The 23,454-nt window shown below is 37.9% G+C and overlaps 3 protein-coding genes and 1 long non-coding RNA gene across 6 annotated transcripts in view; 2 read left to right on the forward strand and 2 right to left on the reverse strand.

Moving 5' to 3' along the window:
- Window positions 1–272: 272 nt before the first annotated feature.
- Window positions 273–1,602, reverse strand: Rps25 (ribosomal protein S25). Of its 2 annotated transcripts, none has more exons than XM_070673358.1 (3): window positions 1,465–1,602; window positions 769–861; window positions 273–574 (listed from the first exon to the last, which is right to left on the reverse strand). In XM_070673358.1, the coding sequence occupies exons 1-3, from the start codon at window positions 1,465–1,467 to the stop codon at window positions 311–313; spliced, it is 360 nt and encodes a 119-aa protein (XP_070529459.1). In that variant the 5' UTR covers window positions 1,468–1,602; the 3' UTR covers window positions 273–310. The 2 variants fall into 2 exon arrangements, with proteins under 2 accessions (XP_070529459.1, XP_070529460.1); XM_070673359.1 differs by having other exon boundaries at window positions 1,361–1,475.
- Window positions 1,603–1,622: 20 nt separating this feature from the next.
- On the forward strand, window positions 1,623–5,446 carry Znt86d (zinc transporter 86D). Of its 2 annotated transcripts, none has more exons than XM_070673346.1 (2): window positions 1,623–1,940; window positions 2,495–5,446. In XM_070673346.1, the coding sequence occupies exon 2, from the start codon at window positions 2,532–2,534 to the stop codon at window positions 3,624–3,626; it is 1,095 nt and encodes a 364-aa protein (XP_070529447.1). In that variant the 5' UTR covers window positions 1,623–1,940; window positions 2,495–2,531; the 3' UTR covers window positions 3,627–5,446. The 2 variants fall into 2 exon arrangements, with proteins under 2 accessions (XP_070529447.1, XP_070529448.1); XM_070673347.1 differs by lacking the exon at window positions 1,623–1,940 and adding an exon at window positions 1,974–2,264.
- Window positions 5,447–5,549: 103 nt separating this feature from the next.
- LOC139112357 (uncharacterized) overlaps window positions 5,550–23,454 on the reverse strand; it is a 59,270-nt gene continuing 41,365 nt past the window's right edge. Inside the window, exons 9-10 of the mRNA XM_070673330.1 lie at window positions 11,092–11,301; window positions 5,550–9,359 (exon numbers count right to left, since the gene is read on the reverse strand). Of these exons, the coding sequence (XP_070529431.1) occupies window positions 8,721–9,359; window positions 11,092–11,301 (849 nt within the window). The 3' untranslated portion in view covers window positions 5,550–8,720. The remainder of the gene's footprint in view (window positions 9,360–11,091; window positions 11,302–23,454) is intronic.
- LOC139112382 (uncharacterized) lies at window positions 14,007–16,335 on the forward strand. The gene is made up of 3 exons (XR_011547371.1): window positions 14,007–15,422; window positions 15,585–15,694; window positions 15,969–16,335. It is a non-coding gene; the product is annotated as an uncharacterized lncRNA (long non-coding RNA).

Raw genomic sequence — 23,454 nt, forward strand, 5'->3', positions numbered from 1 at the left:
CGTTCTACACATTGTTTATTTCTCACATTTTCAAATGTAAAAATGTAATATGTTCTACATAATTCAATATAATAAAATGTTAAAATGTTATTTCTAAATTATAAAAAAAATCCTATTTTTATAATGAATTATATCTTCAGAAGTAAGGAATATATTTTATATTATGTACAATGCAAGAACAAAGTATGGGTTCTTCTTTTTGGTGCTATATTTCAAATAAAATTGCATAAATAAAATTTTTAATTTCTTCTGGAAAAGTAGAGAATTACATGTTGATTTAAAAATGTTTTATTAAATTGATGTTTACATATTATGCCGGTGGATCATCTCCTTTAGTAGTACGTGTGTAGATAAGTTGCGCATGATGCTGTACAACTTGTTTGATCAAACCCTTTTGCTGAAGTTCTATGAGTGCTCGTCTGGCAAGAGATCCCCTGATCTTCAATCTTTCACTAACGATCGAGGGAGTAATCAATTTATATTGTGGAACTTCTTTTATTAGCTTCTCATATGTAGGTTTGTCAAAAAGTACTTGATTGTTTAATTTATCTCGTACTTTTCCTTTAGACCACTTCTGCAAAAATGTAGAAAAAAAAGTCATATTAAAACAATGTTCTAATATATTAAAATTAATGAGCAATTCAAATGTTATTTAACTCATTAAATATTTTTTCTTCCACAACCAATCAAGTATGAAAGTGCACATGAAACAAGTTGAATTGTTTAAAATTATTTATTGCAAAGTTTACAACAAAAAAATGTACAAACCTTCTTTTTAGCTTTTCCTCCAGATCCACCCTCCTTCTTCTTCTGGGTTTTCTGGGGCTGTTTTGAAGAACTCTTCGTGTCCTTTTTGGGCGGCTATAAAAATATATTGAGTATAAGACACGGTCGTAACGAGACAAAGTTTAATCGAAACCAGAAGTTATAATCAGACTCATTAAATCAGTATTTTACTGTCATAGATTATCTAGAAAATAATTAGTCATCATTGATTACAAAGGTATTCAAATCTCGTTAAAATATTGTCACATTGCTTTCGAACAAGTTATTTTTCAATAAACGTTCACGATAATGTAATTTTAAAATGAATAAAATTCACAACATTAGGCAGGGTTAAAACTCAGAGAGGTTATGTTGCGAATAATCTTGATCTCAATCTATTAAAATAATTGAATGTGATTTTCGGAACGAGATCTACTTTCCAAAAGGCTAAATATTGCATTCGATGCTCTTATTTTAATGAAAACTACACGAACAGAAATTTGTGGCACATGGATCCTACAAAGAACGAGACGCTCCACGATCCGTAAATAAAACAAGTTTATCGCGTGTGACTTGCAGTGTAATCGGTGTTTACCATTTTTCGGGACTCTCGCGTCCTGCGTAATATCTATCGAATCTAACACGGGATCACTGTAAAATACGTCGTTCGAGACTTGCAAAATTCACACGTGAACTTACCATGGTGGCTGTCGCGCAAGGAAGAGACAGGAAGTCGGCTGTGAACCATGAAAGTGCGCGGCATCACTTCCGGCGGCGATCACGACACCATCTTTATCCACCGGCGACACTACGTAAATCACGATCGCGACGCAGTGAATTTTCGAACGCATAGGTTACGGTACTACGTTGGTTGAAGTCGGTGGTACGTGGATGTGTCGCGGGCTGGCCAAAAGGCCCGGTGGGTGAAATAAAGATCACAAGGGGCGTGAATAGTCGGGTTTTATTTCGCGTGTTTGTTCACAACGTTTCTCGCTGCCGTCTTCGACCGGAGAGAGTTGAGTGACCGGGACCACGCGGCATGGCCACGCTTCTTGTTCATCGTGTGTCTTCCTGTCACTTACTGAAATTGCGAGTCCACTTTGCGCGCCTTTGACGTGCCGGTATGCCATACGGGATGACGGATTGACATCGGCGCAACGAACTCGGTGCGACAGGTAAGTCCCGCTAGAGTTACTTTAGGTTAGGGTGCCCGCCGCTCCCGACGTGTCGCGTGCCGCGCTCTTACGCATGCATGTATGCATGCACATGTACGTGTTGCTCCAATTATTGTACCTGACGCGTGTCGAACAGCTGCGAACGCCGCACGTCGTCGCGATTAGCATTTCGATCGACCGGCGCTAACGCTTTGTTTCGTCGCCTCTCACGTTCCCGAGAGTACTCCGGAGCCTCTTCGGTAACAGCTGTGCATTTGGTTTTAACAATTATCGTGATTTTTGGGTGGCTACCTCGATGCAACGAGATGTTCTCTGGCAACATATGTACGTAACTGCTTGTACACGTTGACGGTAACGCAAACGGTTGCTTTGTTTTTCCGCTCGAAAGATGTAATTACAGTTTCCGATGAATGCGGGATAACTGTATCTGTTAAGTTTACTTTATTTCAACGTTGGGCTTCACTCACTGCTGTGTTTTTTGTTTTATTCGAATGCTTTCACTTATATGCCTTTTATTGACCGTTTTGTTATGATACTCGACTTTTTCTTTGTAGGACAGATTCAGGCTCGTGAGATCACAGTGACTCCAAGATGCTGCCGCTTTCGCATAATCAGCGCGACTCTCGTTCCAACTTCCGTAGCAGGGTCAAAGAGAAGTTGTATAGCTGGAAACGCCTTATATTCTCCGACCAAAATACCCGCAATTTATTCCTGTTTCTGATACTTAACCTGTCCTTTGCCTTCGTCGAATTATTATATGGAATATGGACCAACAGCCTCGGTCTCATCTCCGATAGTTTCCACATGTTTTTCGACTGTACCGGTCTGCTGTTTGGATTAGCAGCGTCTGTAATTACAAAGTGGAGAGCGAACGACAGATATTCCTATGGATATGTTAGAGCTGAAGTGTTAGGTGGTTTTGTCAATGCATTGCTCCTGCTGTTTATAGCTCTGTTTATTATGTCAGAGGCAGTGGAAAGAGCTATCGAGCCACCAGAGATCAAACACGAGAGGCTTTTTGTGGTCTCTGTACTAGGGCTAATAGTAAATTTAGTAGGAATATGTGCATTTAAGCATGGACACGGCCATGGAGGCCATGGGCATGGACACAGTCATAACCACGGTCACAATCAAAGTGGGAGGGGACACCATGGTCATTCTCATTCCCAGAATCATGACTACTCTGTTCTAAATCATAATTACGACCATCACGTCGAGGTGGAAACGTCCTTCACTGGTACAAACTCACAAATTATGAAGGGTGTATTTCTACACATACTCGCAGACACTCTCGGCTCTGTGGGGGTAATCATTTCTGCAGTACTGATGCAGATGTTTGGCTGGATGATTGCCGATCCGATTTGCTCTATGCTCATAGCAGTATTGATAGTGTTAAGTGTAATTTCATTGATGAAAGAGTCTTGGGAGATTCTGATGCAGAGGCAGCCGGCCGCTTTGGATCACATTTTACCGCAGTGCTACAACAAAGTGACGCAGATACCTGGCGTCTATACTGTACAGGAGCCGCACTTTTGGACTCTTTGCTCAGACGTGTACGTTGGATGCCTGAAACTAGAGGTGGCTAGAGAAGTGGATCCCAAATCTGTCGTTATAACGACACAAAAGATTTTCCAAGCGGCGGGTGTTAGACATCTCACAGTCCAGCTCGATTACGCTCCTATGTGATCCACGAAAGGCACGTGTATCACGGAGTGTTGTTACGACTACAATAGAAGTGTGCCTGTCTGCAGACTTTGTCATAAAGAGACGGGAAACACGAGAGTGCCGCAGCATGTCTTCGCTACGTCAAAAGTCTGTGATTGTGCACATTGGAACGGCAGTCGGTATCATCTTGAACTACAAATCGTTTGAGGAGTGTATGCCTTAAAAAAGGAAACTACTGATACGGAGCGATTAAAATTTCTGAAGAATTTTTAATCGAATCAAATTATTAATTTAAATCGAGTGATTTATAAAACATGATATATGATAAATTTATTTCTCATTTTGATCTTGATATTAGATTAGAACAAAAGTCAGTTATATTTTCTTTTGGAACGATTTGTTCATCTTTTATATAAATCTTTTACCTCTGTCGGAGTAAAGGCTTATATGCTCTTTATGCGAGCCTCAACTTGTAATTATTTGTTATTACAAGTAAGCATTTCAGATCCAGGTTTAACTTAGTTATATTCTAATATAAGAATAGCTTGGCTTAGATTTTTTATTTTTGCAAAGATACCTTAAGGTACGTTTGTAAGAATACTTTTTAATGAAACTTCCGAAAACAAAAAATATTACTTAGTTTTACACAATTGTTTAAAATAATTATTATTGTTTCTATAAAGTTATAAGTTTGAAGTGGAATTTCACATATAAGAATAACGTAAGCGGCCATAACAATCCGGGGACAGCTACAAAAAGCTAGTCATCTGCAAGAAATAAGAAAAATGACGTATATAGTAAATAACCAACATAACACGAAGAAAAATAATTTTACATAAAAATATACCTATCATTTTTATACAATAATCTAAAAGAGGTTGCAATTTATATTTTTCCGTCCATGCTAAGTATTTCCTTCCTTGTTATTGTAACACAACTTTTAACTCAGAAATATAACTTAGCATGTGTGGAACATTTGTTGAGTAATCGTTCCGGTTATGTATGCACAATCTGTTGGACGAATTTATGTAATATTATTTGTATATAATTTATAATTATGTTATTAGGCTAATGCCAATTGTAGCCAAATAAACAAAAAATATTGAAAGTTAACGATGTGAAAGAATCGGAGCTTATGCTGGAATCCAAGTGTTCGGGAGATGCGAGATTTATAAAATATTTTCTTTCTGGAAAAAAAATTTCCTCTTTGACTTACTATGCAGAATACTTCCTTTTTAAATGTAATATAAAATAAGTACTTTAATGCCCAAGTATGCTACGGATAATCGAGAAATCGTTTAATACGATTATTTTTTAAATTTTATCCTCTTAATTGCATGACGGACTAAGGATTTTATTGCAATTTAGGAGATATCTAAAGGGGTTGATAACAATAGCGAGTTACATTCCACGTGTGTATGTATATTAATATATATTATATTATAATATATAATTTATATATTGTAATATATATTAATTTATAATTATACGCGCGCGCGTTATAATATATATTAATATAAATGCACCTAGAGATGTTATTGAGTTCGATTGTGATGACGCAAGCCAAAATGTTATGAGTGATAGGGTATTGCAATAAACTTTCGATTATTTCATTTTACGAAGAAACATCTATCACAGTCGCATGACAGGCGCGATAATCAATGTTCTCTATATGAATCGAGACGTATCTGCTATAACGCATGAAAGAAAATGATTATAGTAAGTGAATCTTGTTACGTTTTCCTAACTACTCTCATTATAGATTTATATATACGCGAATTGCGTGTAATTCATTTATTATAAAAAGGAGATGTATAAGTAATAAAGTCACTTGTAATACACGCTCTATTTTTTAACAATTCATTTTTTTTGCGTATGTGTTCGAATAAACAAGGTTAAATTTTTACAATTTATGATAATTGAAAGTCATTTATCAATTAACGGCCTACGTTATTACTAATCAGATAATCGTTCATATTTTTAACTTCTGCACAAGTCATACTTTTTAATTTTGACATATTGCATTGACAAGTAAATATTATTTTTATCTTATTGGGGAATAGTATGAAACAAGTCAGCTGATAATTTTTAATGTCGCATGAATTTCTCATAAAGTTCGTCCACCATTATGTCGCAATTTAAGATTATTACAATAAAGTTTTCAAACACATATTACATTTATTTGGAGAGGATATGTGTACACATATAAATACATAAATATTCATAATAAAATTACTCAAGTTGATTCCACATGTGGATACGTTGGGCGTTTATCTCGCAAGTCGTCGCGGATATATCGCTCGGCCAGCGTGTATTTTGCATATGTATATTTCTGCGGATGTTTTACTCTCTTTTTATGTATGTGTAACGTCAGTTTCAGTCTTACCGAGTGCTGGTTTTCTCGTAAAACGGGTTCTCACAAATGTTTAACAGACCGTGCGGTAGCCACGTCGCGCCGCGCGGTATAATCGAAACTTTTATGTACATAGCAAACTATCAAAAATGACAAAATTCGTCGTACACATGCTCGAGCGGGAGCATTTACGTATCTAGTCAGATAATTAAGAATTACGCGAGATGTTATTGTAGATCGGAAAAATGTCTTGAGAAAGGAGTGAAAATTCTTAACGAGATTATTTTTCTCGACTATGCCGGTCAAAAGTCTTTAAGCAGAGTGATCTCTGCTTACATTAATATTTTAGAAGATAAATTTAGAGTTTAAAACAACCATATATAATAATTAATAAATAATTTAAAATATTTGAAAGGAGAAAAATAATTGTAAACGTATGTGTGTTCATATACATATATGTATATGTTACAATTATATAAATAATGGTGAAGACTTTTGACTGGCGTTTTGTATACGAAATTTAAAAATCAGTAAGTATTTTTTCGCGTTTCGTTAATTGTTTTCTTATATTTTCATTGGTGGTTCCAGTTGATTGGCAGTTATCGTTGACGCATTGATAATACGATCAATCGATCGAAATCATGTTGCGTAGAATTGTTTTCGGCACGTTTAAAACAATCTATGGCATTTTTTAGTTGGTTCGAGGAACGTTTCTTTATAGAAACGTTTGCACAACATTGAAAAAATGGTATTAGAATTTTTGTAGTCAACATTTAGCATTAAACCCGATCGGCAGTGGATTACTGGTCCATGATGACGTTCAAGACTGATTTTTTTTTATTAGGCAGAATCTCAAAAACGGTCGAGTTTAGCGCTACGACGCGCGAAAAGCGCGAGTTCTATGATATTACAATTTGGCAGTCATTTTAATTATAACAATTAATTACTTTTTACAACAATAGTCTGCGTCGGATGTTTATTTAAATGTGTCTTCTATCGTAAGAATTATAAGTATTCGAGACTTTCTTTTCTTTCAAGTCCCGTGAGCCACGAAAACGCATGTATGCACACTTATCGTCAGGAATGATGTTCGTGGTGCTGCGACGGCGGCTAGCGTACATTATCTTGGCGTGGTGTACGTCGAATCTCACACGAAACACGCGCGTAGATGTGTCGCGGAGCACCGGTCACAGAGGACAGAGGACAGAGGGAGAATGCGGCCTACTACACTCCCCCCCCGTACTCGGCGGCCGAGAGTGGGGGCAGTCACGTACGCCAGCCGCCGTCGCCGCTCATCGTAGCAAATTCCATATCTGTTTTTAAGTGTTCACACGTGAGTTTGTATATGTTGTGTGCCTATTGTTTAAAATTTATTCTATAAAATTTCTCCAAATCCCCAACAACGCGCCACCCTCACGGTAAAGCCATCGGCACCTCGGCCCGCATCTCGCCGATCGCGAATGACGGTCGATTGTAACATTTAATAATATCGTAATGATCGTGATCTATTCCGCTAATAATATATTACTCTGAATCGTATCTTACATCTCCATCTAACAACAATGAACGATACTTATGTAATCGCAACAGCCTCTTTTCCTTCCGCTTAAACATTCTTTTATTCTCGCGCGATTATTTCTGCACTTTCTTTCTTTTATTTTCGCTCCGCCAAATAATGTGGAGAAAAATATTCCTCCACATGACATCGAATATCTTTTTTCATCTCACTGAATCAATTTTCTTTAACAGTAACGAGATTCGTAGAAATTTAATTATAGGTACTATTTGGGTAGAATATAAAACGAAGCAAGCACGATCTTGCTTTCATTTATCGAAACAAATATTTCGAGATATGACTGAATATAATTCAACTTACTGTGCTTATAAAAATAAAGAAGTCTTTAAAAAAATTATAGTAAATATATGTGAAAAAGATATAAAAGTTAAAACAAATATATTACAAACGTGTTCGTGTACCAAAATTATTAACAAACGGGTGCTTAAAAAGAATTGCTTTAAAATGACATTTTTTACATTTTTAAATAGATGATTTTGCTTTGGTATTATTTTTATTTATGTGACACGATTCCGACGAAAAGTAATGCCGTCAAAAATCTTGCTAAAGCAGCGAAAGTGATTTCCTAGACCACTATTTGCGTGTTTGCGCTTCTTTTAATACCTCGTTAATTTCTCGAACGTGTTAGATGAGCGTAAGCGTAGTGCACCTCTCATTACCTTCGAATCGTTCTCGAGATCTAATAAATCGCTATAATCTATAATGTCTATATCGTAGGTGAGCGCGCCTGACGCGCAGGAAACGAAATCACAGTAAGACGAAAATCCGCAAAGTTAACCCGCATTTCCCTTTTTCATACTCTCTACGTCTTCATCTCCTTCTTCATTCTACATGCGTCTCACGCAGCCGAGATCAATGTCGATGCACGCTCGACGTATACTCTTCAATATACGCCGTACCTAGAAAATCTACATTATATCTTCGTCTTATCTAATCCCTTTTCCGATTCTCTGAGCTTCTCTCCGCTCGCTTCTTCGGATTCCTTTTCCAGCATGATCTGTTGACTTAATCCTTTCTTTTCGTGCCTTTTCTCCTTCGATCTCCTCAGAATTCCCTTAGTTTCACAATCGTTGTTCACAAAGAGATCAATCAATCTCGTTTCGATCGATTCTCTTCGTTCTCTTTTACCACGCGGTAAACTGTGTGTGCCAGAATCACTTTCTTTAAATTATCGCCCGTGATCCCTTCATTTCTTCTTACCCCGGCCACCTTTCTGGAGCTTCGTGATCTTCAAACGGCAACTAGAGCCGCCGGTGTAAACCACCTCCGTTCTGCCACCCTCCTCGGCCGCGGTCACTAGAGCCTTGACTGATCTCACGTGCACGTCTTTGGCGCTGATTTCTAGGGTGGTGCCGGGATAACGATCCCGCACGCACTTACCCACGCTAGTAGCTTGCGTCTCGGTCAACTCGACGCCGTCCAGGCACAGCCACGTAAGACACTGCAAGTGCGTGAGGATCGTCTGTATGAACACGTGTTCCATCTGCACACGCTTAGCGCTGTCGGTGACGATCAAGCCGTTTGCCCTGAGAAAGCTCAGGCCGCACACCTTAAGGTGCTTAGCAATCTGTCGCATCGTGCGGTCACTGTCCTCCAAGGTCACTCGCCAGAAATTGATCCGGAGCGACTGGAGACTACGAAAATGCGCTGCCAGGCAGCAGAAGAACTGCTGCAAGATCTTGTCATCGATGAAGAGGAGCGAGCCGCTGCTACCGCCGATCGTTGATTTATCTAGTGACAGGTCGAGTTCGCTCAGCGACGTGAAACCCGCCAGGAACGGAAGCAGCAACGGTCCGCGCAATGCTAGACGATCGTTCACTGTCACCTGCACATTAGAAATAATTCCGTCAGCAGATCTTATCACATGCTATTTGTCTCGCTCGTTGTTATATCTTTTGCTAGATAATTAATTAAAGTAAAAGTACATAAATGATATCTCGACGCAAGCAATGACATATCTGTTAAGAAAAAAATCTAATTATAAATTGGCAAAGATGAGGAACATGACGTTGAAGTTTAGCGATTTATTTTAGGGCCATCCTGTGTGAAAGCGAAGGGAGGTAGAATTGGAGGTCGGCTTAATGTGGGGACCACGAAGACGAATGTCGGTCCAGGTCGTCCTATATTTATCGCCAGCGCCGTGCGGCCGACAGTAATTGCGCATGTAATAGAAAATGTATGACTTATAGATAAGAAAGGAAAGGGACACGAGATCTGGCGAACGATCCGAGCATGGAACTGACGTTCGCGATGTACAACGAGATAGTTACTTGAGCATCGTCTTTTCTTTTTATAAATATTAATGGTTCTTTCATTCGAGTGAGAAATAGCTGAGGATTATTTTTGAAAATGTCAAAATGTTCTCTTTTATTAAATAGATTGTAATTCAACGATGATATTTAGAACCTGTGTAACTATCGTGTGAAAAATCTTTAGAGAAATATCACGCATTCAGCGCACGTTTATTTGTGCGTGACTTATCAGAGCGTAAACTCATTAATTTTAAAATGTCCTCGTTTAAAACTGCCAAGGGATAAGAAAATTTTCTTCTTTTCGATTCCGAAAAAGTGCACGCATAAATTTTATGAAATTCAGTGATATACGGGCCAGAAGATAATTAATTTTTTTCTCAGCGTCTTTTTGCAAGACTTCTGGATTCTCAAATTTCTTGTCTGGACTCGCGCTCTCGGTGAAACGATATTAGGGGATGTTACATGGGGTATGAGCACGTTCGCAATTTCCTGACCGGGATCAGAATTATCCGCGGAGGAAGGGGAACGATATTAAGCGAGGGGAAACGCGATAGTCGGCGTTCCAGCAAGCTAACCGATTTTCTTCGTGGCGTGTTTCACGGGCCGGTAACGGAGATCCATTTTTCAAACGAGACGAATCATCTCCGCAAGAGAAGAGACTCGCATCACGAACTGTTCCGCCGTGGATAGAGCGCGGGTGTGTCTAATGGTTCCAGCCCAGATCTCGGGAACACGATAGCTACACTGCTCCTGTATATCCAGAGAGCTCGGAGAGACAGTCGGTAGACAGCTACATCTGCGTCTACTGGAATCGTGACGCCGTATACGTATGTTATCTTCCCGTAACGGCACGGGATATGCACGGTGCATTTCGAAGACGTGTAACTGCATCAGCAAATGGTCAAAGCTTCGTACGGTTATTCCAGTATAATAGGATTGCATATGTCATTGCAGCATTGTTGTGTTATAGAATCAAGTTCGTCGGCGAGTTATAGGCGAGTTAGATCCCTTTCAGAGGTTTACCGTTAATTATTTTATACTCCGTTTCACGTAATCCTCTACAAAATAATTTAAACCCATATATTGAAGTCCAATTGTTCGACATGTATGAGATTTCAATGACAAACGTCAAATCCTCGATGCCAATTGAGATTACGATGAGGAAAAATTGATCCTTTAATAAAAAAAAAAAAGTAATTAATGTTTCAAACAATTGTAGAAAATTGTAGAAAATATTATTAAGAGAGAACACAAAGCTATTAATATTAAAAAGAAATTCCAATATAAAGAAATGTTCATATTCACCTGAAATCCGGCTAATCTCAGGAAAACGATCGCGGGACAAGCTGGAGGTGGTGCAGCTCGCAAGAGCTCGGCGCCCGCGTCATCACGACGTCCTAATCTCGCCAAAGGACCCTCGTGCACCGCTAAATGTAAGCGTGCGTTGCATAAACTCAGCTCACGCACGCTTGTGTATCTCAGCAACTCAGAGAATACCGCCAGGCTGTCGGACTCCTGAAAAATAACGAATTCAATTAGCAATACTATAACAAGAAAGAAATACTTAAAACGTTCGACCGGTGCATTACAAGATCAAAAAGTTGGTACCGGTTTTAATTAAATAACTTTTAATAATTAAAATATGCCATCTCCGGCACGAGAGATTTTATTTAATCAACGTGAAATATGAATTACAAAATTTCATCCTTTCTTAGATAAATTGTTGGACTAAAAATTTCTCTTCCCTTTGCTAAATAAATGCTCGGCTTGATGCAGCTATCAAGTCGACGCCGCCTGAGGTATCTACGTTGGTTGCAGCCCGAGTTGCTCCCAACCGCGCTTTGCACCTCAATATTCGACGGTGTTGCATTATGCTAAAAGCGCAAAGTGGGTAAACGCTTCCACTAAATCGCGCGTAAACGATGCGAACCCGTGAAAATCTCGCGCGCAGCATCTCGCTAAGCGCGCAGCATCCGCGCTTCAAGGCTCGCCGGATCTCCAGCTAATCCCATCCTATTCGACACGGTGCATCCCCCGTGTACCCCGTCTCGCTCTATGCCCTGACTACCGCCTCGCCCGACCTAATCCGCCACCGAGAATGTCGTTAAGTCGGATGGAGAGGCGTCTTAGCGTTCGCGCTTCGTCGTCGCGACGATCTTGTCGACTAGACGTTGGCGATATTACGTTATTCCGGCAATAAGACGAGGGCGGAAGAGGAGCCGCGCAATGTGAATTATATCGGCGCACCCGTGAATCGCCAGGGAAACGCGGTAACACGGGGTTAACAAGGTGCGACTGATCTCGTCGAAGTCATCTCTCGCGCGTTAATCGAGGATCCTCTCGAGGATGAGCTTTGAATTTCTCGGGGAAGACTTTTCGCTCGATTTTACCGTCTTTCACAGATATTCATTTTTTAAGGCGCGCTGAACGTCGTCGAATTTAATTTCCTTTCGATGTTTATCGCAAGAAGTTAAAAAAAAAGAAAAAAAAAATGCAGGTGTCGGAAATGCGTTCAATCTCAGGGAAAAATCAAAATTCAGACTCGAGCGATATCGTTTCATTATGCAAAGAACATCGTCGCGCACACAAGGAGTGGCGGATGCATCTCATGGGAACGACACGAGGAGAATAGTTCTCGATGGAAAACTGCGAGCAGAAGCTGCGCCTCTTGGCTTAGTTTACGCATCGTATGTTAGGTTGGCGCGTTCATTAATAAGTTAGCTTTACTTCCAACTACATGTGAGATTTATGCGAATCTCAAGCGGCATAAATCAATCTCAACGAGATGTTGACGGTAAATTTTTTCGTAGATAGTACGACGCGCATGCTTTCCAATTATTCTGTCAATCAGGATGATAATACGCAATAATATCGCGTAACACTTTTCAGAGTAAAATACAAAGATACACATTGGAGAACTATACATTCAAGTTTTATAAGCATAAAACAGGAATGATATCGGTAATGTATTGATAGAATATTGACACGCCGTTCGCTTTCTTTCTTTCGCGTAGAATGCGATTAAAATGCAATTTAAATATCCGTTAATATAAAATAATATCAGTCTCGCCGTTTTTTTTATTTTATTTTTATTTGATTTAAGTACGATCGCGCGTGGCGATTATTCCGTGTTTCGTTACGCAAACAGAATCGAGGGTGAATTCCATTCTTGAAAGGATGTCCTCGACAATCCATTTATCTGGCTTGACCCCAACCGGCATATCCTGAACGAGAATGCGGGAGGGATAAAAAAGGAGCTCCCGAAATTGAGCAATTCTCGAGATGTGTGCCACGTTTCGACAGGTTATTGCAGTAATATTTTTATGAATTATTTTGTAATAATTTTCAAACCGTGTAATTCATAAAAATTATTTCTAAAAGATAACTTTTCTCTATCACGATTACAAAGGTAATATAATACTGTAATGACGGCTTTGTCTAAAGTGTTTGACTCAGAATTCAGGGCACATCGTTGAAACTTTGGCTATCTCGAGAACTAGGAAATACCTTGTATATACTTTGATAGTTTGTCCACTGTAGTTTCGATCGTGCGATATGCGCGTAACTTTAAATTTTTCCGCATAAGAGTATATCCCCCAAGACAATATTGTACTTTATAGATATATCATGTCTGACGTGCTCGATAAAGTTCTTAAACCGAATAAGAAATCTATAACAACAAATTCATCACCTCTGGCCATCGCGATGCTCATTATGAGTAACCCAGTTGGATTATCTTCCTACTTGTGATCTTTAAAATATTCAGACGTCAAATCTTTAAATGTACAATGTGGCATTAACGAATGCGCAGAATGTGAATGAAGCGTCCTTCGGGACTTTACTTCATGTACAGAGATTTCAAAGTAACGCGGGATTTATTGGTGCTAACTGTGATATTTACGAGCGACGATATTTATTGCTTCCTGACAAGAGCTCGTTGACGAGCGCAGCTTCCTAGGGAACGCGTTCTCCAGGCTTTGCACACGAGAGAGATCCCGGTATCATCAGCGCGGCATTCGCGACTAGAGGACCGATATGAAATATACATTCAACCAAATTCGGCGTCGCCTAGATAAAACGTGGACGTTAGACGCGTACATGTGCCTTGAATTTACATTCTTTAAAATATAAAGCGCGTTGGTGACTTGCTTCTTTTACGTTAAAGAAAACCGTTCTACATTTAACAACTTTCAGCAACAAACCTACAGATGTACGCACGTATCTTACATAGTATTTTAAACGCTTTTCTTTCTTTAAATCTAATTTACATTTCTTTTGATTAATTAATTAAATACGTAAGATACAAATAATTGATCGATTCGTTTAAACATGGCTTTTTAAAGACATTACATTCGCGCGCGTTATTTACTCTTACTTTTTCTACGTTAAAAAAAAAAAAAAAAAAAAAAGAAAGAAAGACTAATTTACTGTAACAATTTTCAACAGAGAAACTTATCCGCCAGTTACAATTTCGTCGTATATCAAAGTTAACATTCAATATAATATTCGGCGTATAATTTATTTTTTAATTTATAATGCGCTAAAGTGAATTGTAGCTGTACGTTTAAAACGCAGGTGGCGATAGACGCGGGGGGTGAAGAGCGAGACGCGAGCGGCCGCCTGACGGCGCGCGCACGCCGTGCCCATTCTCCTTCTCTTCCGGTCCCGGCCATCGAGCACGTGAGACGTATGCAGAGGCGCTCCGCTTAAGTTAGAAGAATTTGGCGTAATCGGCGGAGAAGAAGACGTAATCCACCGTGATTTACCTTCTCCCATCAATCATCCTTCCGTCGAAAACACCCAGAACTATTTCTTTTTCCTTCGGTAAGTAATATCCTCATTTATACGTATGTCACATTCGCGTCTCATCGTCTCGCGTCAGAGCTCGGTGAACTGAAATTTTATAGATTAGAAGTGCGGTGCTTTCAGTAGACGTCATATATTCGTGATAGTGATAATAATAAAGTAATGACTCTTTCGCACAACATCTTATTTGCGTACTTTGTAGAAAGTCAGGTAGGAGTCGGCAGCGCGAGGAGCGTGGACAGCGTTCATTTTCCCTTCCTTCCTTTTCCGACGATTGAGCACTCAAAACGTACGCGGAGACGCATCCGCAACCACATTTTTCTCTTCCAAGTAAGATATATCCTTACTTATACCTGTATAATATTCGCGTTTTCTTCATCGTTGGTTCATCGGAGCTCCGTGAAAGAGAGATTTGATGAACGAGAACCGCGGCGTATACAACATGCATATGTATATTCGTGATATATTAAGAAACATATATTATATGAATAGAATATTCGCTTGTAACATTCTTTTGTACGTGTTATTCCCGTGTACCGAGCGAGGTTTACATTCTCACGTTGGGGTGACCTGCCGGTCGGGCACGACCGGCGAAGTGTGAATAATACGCGTCAAATACACGCGACCTTGTGATAAATATCTCAATATTCTGCTAACCAGATAAATCTTTTCCTATTTCAGATGAAGCTCTAGAGGAGGATCAACTTTCGTCGAAGGGGGATCAACTCGCCAACCCAGACATTATCAGTGGGAGAAAAACTTTTATCGAAGGAAAATGTACACGCGTGGAGCATCTACATATGTATGAATCGAGTACTTCGTACAGAAAGGTATAATTATTTAAAACAACATACGTTTCTAATATATCAATCACTTGATTTTACATTACAAAGTAATTTGCTTTATTTATACGAATTTAATATTGTTGGCTTAATATTGTGAGAATACTAGCTAAATAAAATATTTTCTCTATTTTAAATGAATATTCAAAGGAGAACAAATGGAGATTAACATCGACGAAGGATCAACCCGTCATTCCAAGCATCCTGAGAGGAGGAGGAGGCTTAGGAAAAGCAACATGCACCGGCGGAGCAACCCGAGGGTAAGCATCAATTTTTTTTTCCATAAAGTTAACATTTTTCTACTACTCATTAGTATCACTATGTTGTTTCAATATTAATAAAAAATAATAGAGTTCAATTAATAAAGAAAATGTTCTTAATTTTAGAAAAATTTAATTTTTTTATAAATTTTCAAATAACAGACAACTTATTTTAATTGTTTAACTAAAAGATTAGAAACGAGTAAAATTTTTCCTTAAACAGTGAATATTATTTCAATATCTACAATTTAATTTTTATATTTATTTGTTACAGAATCATCATTGTTGTTTATAACTCCGCTGCTGCGCATCGACCGGTGAGTTTCATGATTTTTTAATAATGAATTTGTTGTCTCATTTAAACGTATAAATATATATGTATGTAGATAAAAAATATCGTGTCACAGACAAAATAACCTGCATTGTATGAGATATATTTTGTGCATCATTTTTCACAAAGACAATTTTTTGTCATAAAACTCATTTATTTTTGACGTGCGCTGTATTGCAACATTTAAAAATATAACTTTGCCTCTACGATATATAGACTAATTAATTTTATTTAGTTATTTATGATGATAGTCTTTAAATCAAAATTAAATAAAAATTTTAATTTACAATCTTTATGAATAAACAATAGATACAGGTATTTTTTATATTTATATTTTTAAAAGAGACATTTTTTAACTTTTAAAAGATAAGATTACATATTACTAAAAATAAAAAAAAAGGGAAAGGCATTGAATGCCTCCTTAAAATCGCTTTTTCTATAAGTTTTCTCCTCTCTCGAAAATAGTAAAGTAACGGTAAACTATAAAAATATTGATGAGAAAAAGAGAAAAAAAAAATAGAATTACAGCAAACCTCACGAAAGAAAAAATAGGAATTTAGCACAGAACGAGCGTGAAACTAGTGTTTTTCGTAACGCCGCGACACGAAAAGTCTTTCACTATTCTCTCTCCTGGAAGCTTTTTTACTTTCCAAATGGAAACGTGAATACGCGAAAGCCTCATTCGACTTGATATGGCATTGTAAACGAAGCGGAAAATCACCGTGAATAAACAATAAGTCGGACATAATGATATTAGTAGAGAAAATTTTTCTTTAGTCAAACTTATTTCTTTTTTTATATTGTAAACTTTTTTTTAAAATTAAATACGGCTTTTAGTTTTATTGTCTGAACCGCAACATCTTTTCATTTTTTCTCGAGAAGAGCGTATAAAAAAACTGTGTATAATAAAATCCAATTTATCGTTAAATATTCGATATATATAACTTTCGTTATCAAGAATTCAATATTCGTTACATTAAAAAAAAAAACTGAAAATATCGAGAGAATTGATTTTGATTAGCGATGAGAACGCATTTCATTTGCTCACGTAATTCATCGCGCGAAATGGGATTGTTTCTGCAAACTGAGAATTATATTCGTTAATTACAATGTGCCGCGCGTGTATACTTGTCGGCTTGTTGATTATCGCCGACACGTGTCGACTCCATAATTTATGTTATTCGCGCCGTCGGCATTTTATGCGACACAATGGCTGGCGTGTCTTCAGGGCCAGCGGAGGTAGCGAATAATGTCGGAAAATTAGGACGGAAGGAAGCGATGTTTAATAGTTTCCGGCGTAAATTGATTCCCGCTAATTGCGGAGCATGGCACGGACGCCGTATAACTCTTCTTTTCCCTCCTCCGGTTGCGAATTATTTTACAGCCTCCGAGACTTTTAATGAGCCGCATAACACTGAGGTATTATTCGTTAAATATCTGCGTCTCCTCGTTCGTCGCGTCGCAAATTTATCTCTGTCATTGGAAAGGAGTGCCTATATTTATTTCCCAATTTCGTGTGCAATAGAGAGTTGGATTATTATTTCTCTAAATATCGTTATTTAGGATATTTCATTTCTATTTATTCATTTATGTCATTATTTAATTTAATTTTTTTTAATTTTATTTTATTGAATTGTAGTAATAATTTATCCGCGAAGATACATAAAATTAATTATAAATAACTGCAAATATTTGATCTATTATTAATATTATTATAGAAAACGTTTATTGCACTTTTTATTATTTTATATAAAAAATTATATAACTGCAGCACGTGATTATAACCACTTTGCTACACTGATTTTCTTCTGGTTAAACTTTTATTTGAATTTCACAATGTTCTCTTCACGTTAATTAAAAATAAGAAGCTAATTAAAGAATAACCTCTTGCTTTGTAAAACAGCGTTGTACATTAAATTGTAGCCAGATGTCACGTTTCATTTTCCAGAGGAAAGCCTCGACCGCGAATTTCGCGTAAAAGCTATAAGTTACGGCAAAGAGGTTCCGTCGTGTACATTTGCCCGGACCTTAGTGCGTCGCGCTAAAATAATCAATTTCTTTGTTTACGCTTTCTATAGACCGGTGTCAGACGCAATGCTATATGCAAATACGCGTAAACAAGCGCGCGTGTATGAGGGTTACGTGAACAGAGACAAGGCGTCAGGAAAAAGAGAGATTCGCGTAGAACATTGCGCGGGTGCGGCTGTTAAATTTTATCAGGATATTCGCGTTTGTGGGTCGCCGACCCTGGGCATTGTTCGCGCCACCGCAAACTTAATATACGGCGACGAAGTATTAAATCTCGTTACCCGCGCGACATTCCGCGAGTTCGGTCTTTTAACGCTCTACTAGGAGTGGACAATGTAGGCGATAGCATATCTTTTTTCAACTATCTAATAAATTAATCGTCTCAAAAATAAAAAATACTTATTTTATTCTTAGAAAGCTCGGTTATGTCACAATATACTAAAAATGTAATTAAATGCACGTAATAAAATTATAACTTTAAGGAAAAAGATTGCAAGTCTTAAATACGTAATAACAAAGTTAAAATGCGCGCGGTTAAGACACATATACGTCTTAAAAATTTTTTATTTTAATATCCTCCGTTTGCTCTAAGATTATTTACAAAAGAGTCCGGCGATTTCGTCAAAGCGGCGCGTAACTCTGTTTATGACGGCTTTTCTTTGGGATAATAATCGCCAGCCAGGCTCGTTTGTGATGTGTAGAATGGCAATAGAAGTGACGAGTGGCACGGGGATGGTCACTGAAAGCCTCGACGGGCAGCATTGTTTATAATCGCATTTCCCGGCCGTAATATTAAATCCGTCCCTTTATGCGGTATCAGCGAACAGTCGGGGAGATTTTCCGGTTATACAATTTATTCGCGATATTCCACGAATTATGCGCTCGGGCCGCCGACGTGCGCGTTTCTATTTCCACCCGAAGGGTATATACGCGTTAGGGGTAGGTTGTGGGCGGTTAAGGGCGAACGAGCGCTTAAAGCGGGACGTGAGTGCCTATAAGTACAGGGTAGACGTCCTGGTCAGTGATTCGAGACAAAGACTTTTAATCCCCAAGATAACGTCCAGCTTTCAGATAGCGATTCTTTATAGGGGTGATTTCAGAAGACGGTATCTTCTCTACAAGTAAACTTCGCTCGGAAAGAGCATCCGGCGTGTTGAAGAAAATCCCGATTTTCTTTCTCTCCTTAAAGGTTCTTATAATATTTTGTTGTAATATGTCAGGATACAGACCCGAGTAAAAATTTATCTAGCTAATCTGAATTTGCAGCTGGTGGTTAGATCGCGCAGATTAACTATATTTCTCAACTAGTGACTAGCTTGGTGCTAGCATAAATTATAAGATAATAAATATACATAAATTATAAGAAAGTATTTATTATTTAGTAACTTTCTTTAAAAAATAAAGTTGTCATTTCAAAAAAAAAAAAAAAAAAAAAAATCTGTCTAGTATCCGTCGTCTAGTCCACTGTCCAGCGTGGACCATGTATTAATTGTATGTGAATCAATTTCCACTCGGAGAAAGAATACTTTGTTGTTAGAAAGGATATGTCTCTTTCTATTTCCGACAGGATAGATATGAAAGAGGGTCGTTCGCAAATATGATGCCGTATACAAAAATGCAATTAGGCTCGCGAGATATTAAAAAGGCAAACGTGGGCGAGTTACGAGTTAAAATTCCGGCGCGCGATTTTTCAATGTCTGTAGGCGGATAGGGACAGATATGTCAGCTGACTCGACATTCTCTCGTGAAAATTTTCGGCGATATGTCGTCCGTGAGTCTCGTCCGGGATCGTCCCGAAGGATATTCAGGACGCGGCGGATTCCGCGACGTAGAAGACGGAGAGTATGAGGCGAAGAAAGAGGCTAGCGATGCTAGGAGAGAGGACCGTGTAATTTATTGCAAGCAATATTACCGACGACACGCTGAGGGAGCCGAGGAATGGGAAAAGCCCGTGTCTCTCGTCCCAGAAATGTATTTTATAGCGACCGAAGATGGGGAGGCTCTTGGTATAACGGCGACCCTGCTTACTATTCTCTTTCGGGTCGACATTGGATTTAAATAAGTCGATGCAAACATCCTGGCCTTTATTTGCCATTTACTGTCTCCCGATCGCATTGCTCGTTACTGGATTTATGCGGCGGATCTTTGAGTTACATGTTAAAGTAGCGATTTTTTTTTTTTTTTTCTGTAAACGGGCTAATATTCGCGCACGTTGTACCGAGGAACATATTTAAGTATTCATGCAAATTATGAATGAATAATAGCATATCGCGATCATAGTGCTATAAAAGCTCAATATCCTATATTTAACGAAAAATTATAATTGCATCCCGTAACATGAATATATTGCGTAACCATGATACATTCATCTCTTGTAGAAAAAATTAATATTCTAGGTTAAAATTTTTTTTCTGATACATTTTTTATACTTGTGTATTAAAAATCAATGTAGGCGAGAGATTTCCTTTCTAAGTTAAATAGAAGCACTAAATTTCTTTTTTACGAATACCTTTAATATTTACATACTTATGTATAATTCAAGTTTATTGGCATCTCCAAGTAGAGTGAATTTATATTTATATGATATAATATTTACTACCGTGGACTTTATGCTCTCTTTATTCCGTATTTTTATGACAAGACTCATTGAAAGATACTCAACCGCCAGATAAAAAGTATGATATAAACAGCGACAATGATGAAATAATCGTGACTTACGATTAAAAGATAAAATGTAACACAAAGGAATGATTTGCCGTCGTATTTAACATTACAATGCGATTTCGATGAGTTTCTTCGGTCCATTGTACGTCACGTAAAGTCCTTTCATATAAAATTATATTACAAAAAGTTTTTTAATTACAATGTTCGACAAGTTTATATCGACTTATTGATATAGTATATACGCGCGTGCTTTCATTTCACTGATTTTACAAGTGTGTCGCTGATATTGAAAGACACTGGTTGGTTCATCTCGCAGCCGTAATCCTGTATAGTAAATTGAATGGTGCCGAGTTGGAATGGGGTTCGAGAGTCGTAGAGAAAATCGGAAATCGATGATACTTATACCGCGCCGCAGTATGCAGTTTTCTTCGTGTGTAATCTATAGGGAGGACTTTCGTAACGAAAACTCGCTAATATCGCATTTCTCCTTCAGCAATTCGATCCTCGTTGCATGCCAAATATCACAGTGATAAAAGAAAGCGTTACGCACCGACCGTTTGTCTACTTTAATGTTTAGCAAGAAAAATCGCTCTTTACGAATATTCTTACATTGACGCTCGTAGCAGCTTCAATATTTTTAGACATATCCACAGTATTTTTTTTTTTTTTTTCTATACCCACTCATCTCTCTCGATACATCATCAAAATTTCGATGAAAAGAGACGTTTTTTGAGCGTGATATATATTTCAGAATCAATCTCTCTCGTAAATATGATTCAGTGTTTGCAGTTTGCAAGAACTGTATCTAGCGCTGGTCTGATTTGCAGTCAACTCATATCCTTCCATCGCGCGTCAAGTAAATAAGAAGATATAATAGATACATATTTTATACGCTGGAGGGAACGTAACGTTTTTAGAAATGGATACGCTGCTCGTCGTTTTGATATTGCTGAATCCCATTTGCCGTTTCGACACTCCATTCATCGTCGCGTTTTACCATCTCACTCGAATGTCACTCGTCGAATGTTTTCACATCCGTTTTCATTTCGACTTCGTTGTTTCCGCTTTTATCTCAGCTGAGAATTCATATTTTTCATCGATATACCTAGCGCTTTGATTCGGCTTTCAGCGACCTACGTTACCTCTTTCATTATTTAATTTATGTAATAATTAATACGTTAATTAATATACGTGGTAACTCGCGAGAAATGTTCTTTCGAGGTAAATTTTTAAAGAAAGAAAGAAAGGGAGTAATAACCGTAGTATAGAAAAAAAATGCAGTCGTTGAGTATGTGAAATAAAATTAAAAATAATTAAAATAACTATTTGTTAATAATAAAAAGTAATTAACTGACGGTAATTGAAGAGATTCAAGACTTATTAAAATTCGGGCAAATTTTCTGGCATTTCATCATTTTCATGTACAATTGTTTTCTAGATTTCTATAAATTTTATGCAAGACGTAATGATTTATTAAATTAAATATTAAAAGCGTAAATTCTTTACTTTAGCGTTGCTTTCTCAGTGACTCAATCATCGATCGTTTTCTACTTGTAATTTTGCGATCTCGGAGCAGAAGTAAAAAAAAAAAAAAAGTAAACCGCCTGTATTCTCAAATAAATCCGAGGGAAAAGAAGAAAATCCTATTTGATGAGAGGTAGAAAAAGGGTGTAAGATGCGAGATAAGCTAGAACGGTTAGAAATCGGAGGGAAAAAGTGAGTTAGATAAAGGCGAATCGATTCTGGTTTACGATAATCACGGTTTACGCGTCAGCTGCTCTTCCTCTTTCCGTTTTCTCGCAATTTTTACGCCTACGTAAAATAAAAAACGGTCGCTAAAACAGAATATGTACGTTCAATCGCGGCCACGATTTACGCGAGAAACCTTGTATTCTCGCGAAAAACAACGAAAGCAAACCATGTTTCTTCTCTTCCTCGGTGTTTTATCGCCTCGTTTTTTCAGCTCTCTCTCTTTTAATATTGCTCTTCTCCTTCATTGATAATTTCGTAACATGCTATTAGACGGTAAACTGCTGTATAAATTATTATAAAGCGAGTAACGTCGAGCCTTCTCGTTAAGCTTTTGCTGCGCGAGAGGGTTGTAAATCTCAACAATTCGAAAGAACCGGGCAGGCTAGCGCCGTTAAAGTTTGAAGAAGTCTAAAAGCATTCTGTAAGAGATACAATGAGAAGAATGTGTCTACGTATTGAAGAATGTAAGAGACATAGCTCTTTTGTAAAGTACATTGCAGCGACTCGCTTGGTAGTTGCAAGAATTATTCACTACATAGATCATACATATTAATTCCGGATCTAATAATATATTTATTTTTCTATGTAACTTCGTAAGACTTTGTTTTTTGTTGCGACATGTTGTTGAATTGTGTCTTGTTGTATGGAGTAAAAAAAAAAAAGGAAATGATTGCAAAAGTCCTGACATTTTTGCCGTAGCTATTAATTCTGTATCTTCTTTTCATCAGAATGTAATTTTAAGTTTCGTTGCCGTTGGTTTTTCCAAGTTTTAGATTAAACGTAACGGTCAGTCGTAGCGGAAGGGAGGAAAAAAAAAAAATAAAATATGGTAAAAAGTGCGACACGTTTTCTTGTTAAAGTTTGCGTTCCATCGGGCAAGGAGCGGGGAAAGGGTAGAAATCGGGTCGGTGCGAGGAAAGTAGCAAACTAATGAAGTGCTATGAACAATGCAAGCAATACGTTTACGACTGAAAATGAAATGGCG

Source organism: Cardiocondyla obscurior, linkage group LG28, assembly GCF_019399895.1.
Source record: "Cardiocondyla obscurior isolate alpha-2009 linkage group LG28, Cobs3.1, whole genome shotgun sequence".
Classification (NCBI taxonomy): domain Eukaryota; kingdom Metazoa; phylum Arthropoda; class Insecta; order Hymenoptera; family Formicidae; genus Cardiocondyla; species Cardiocondyla obscurior.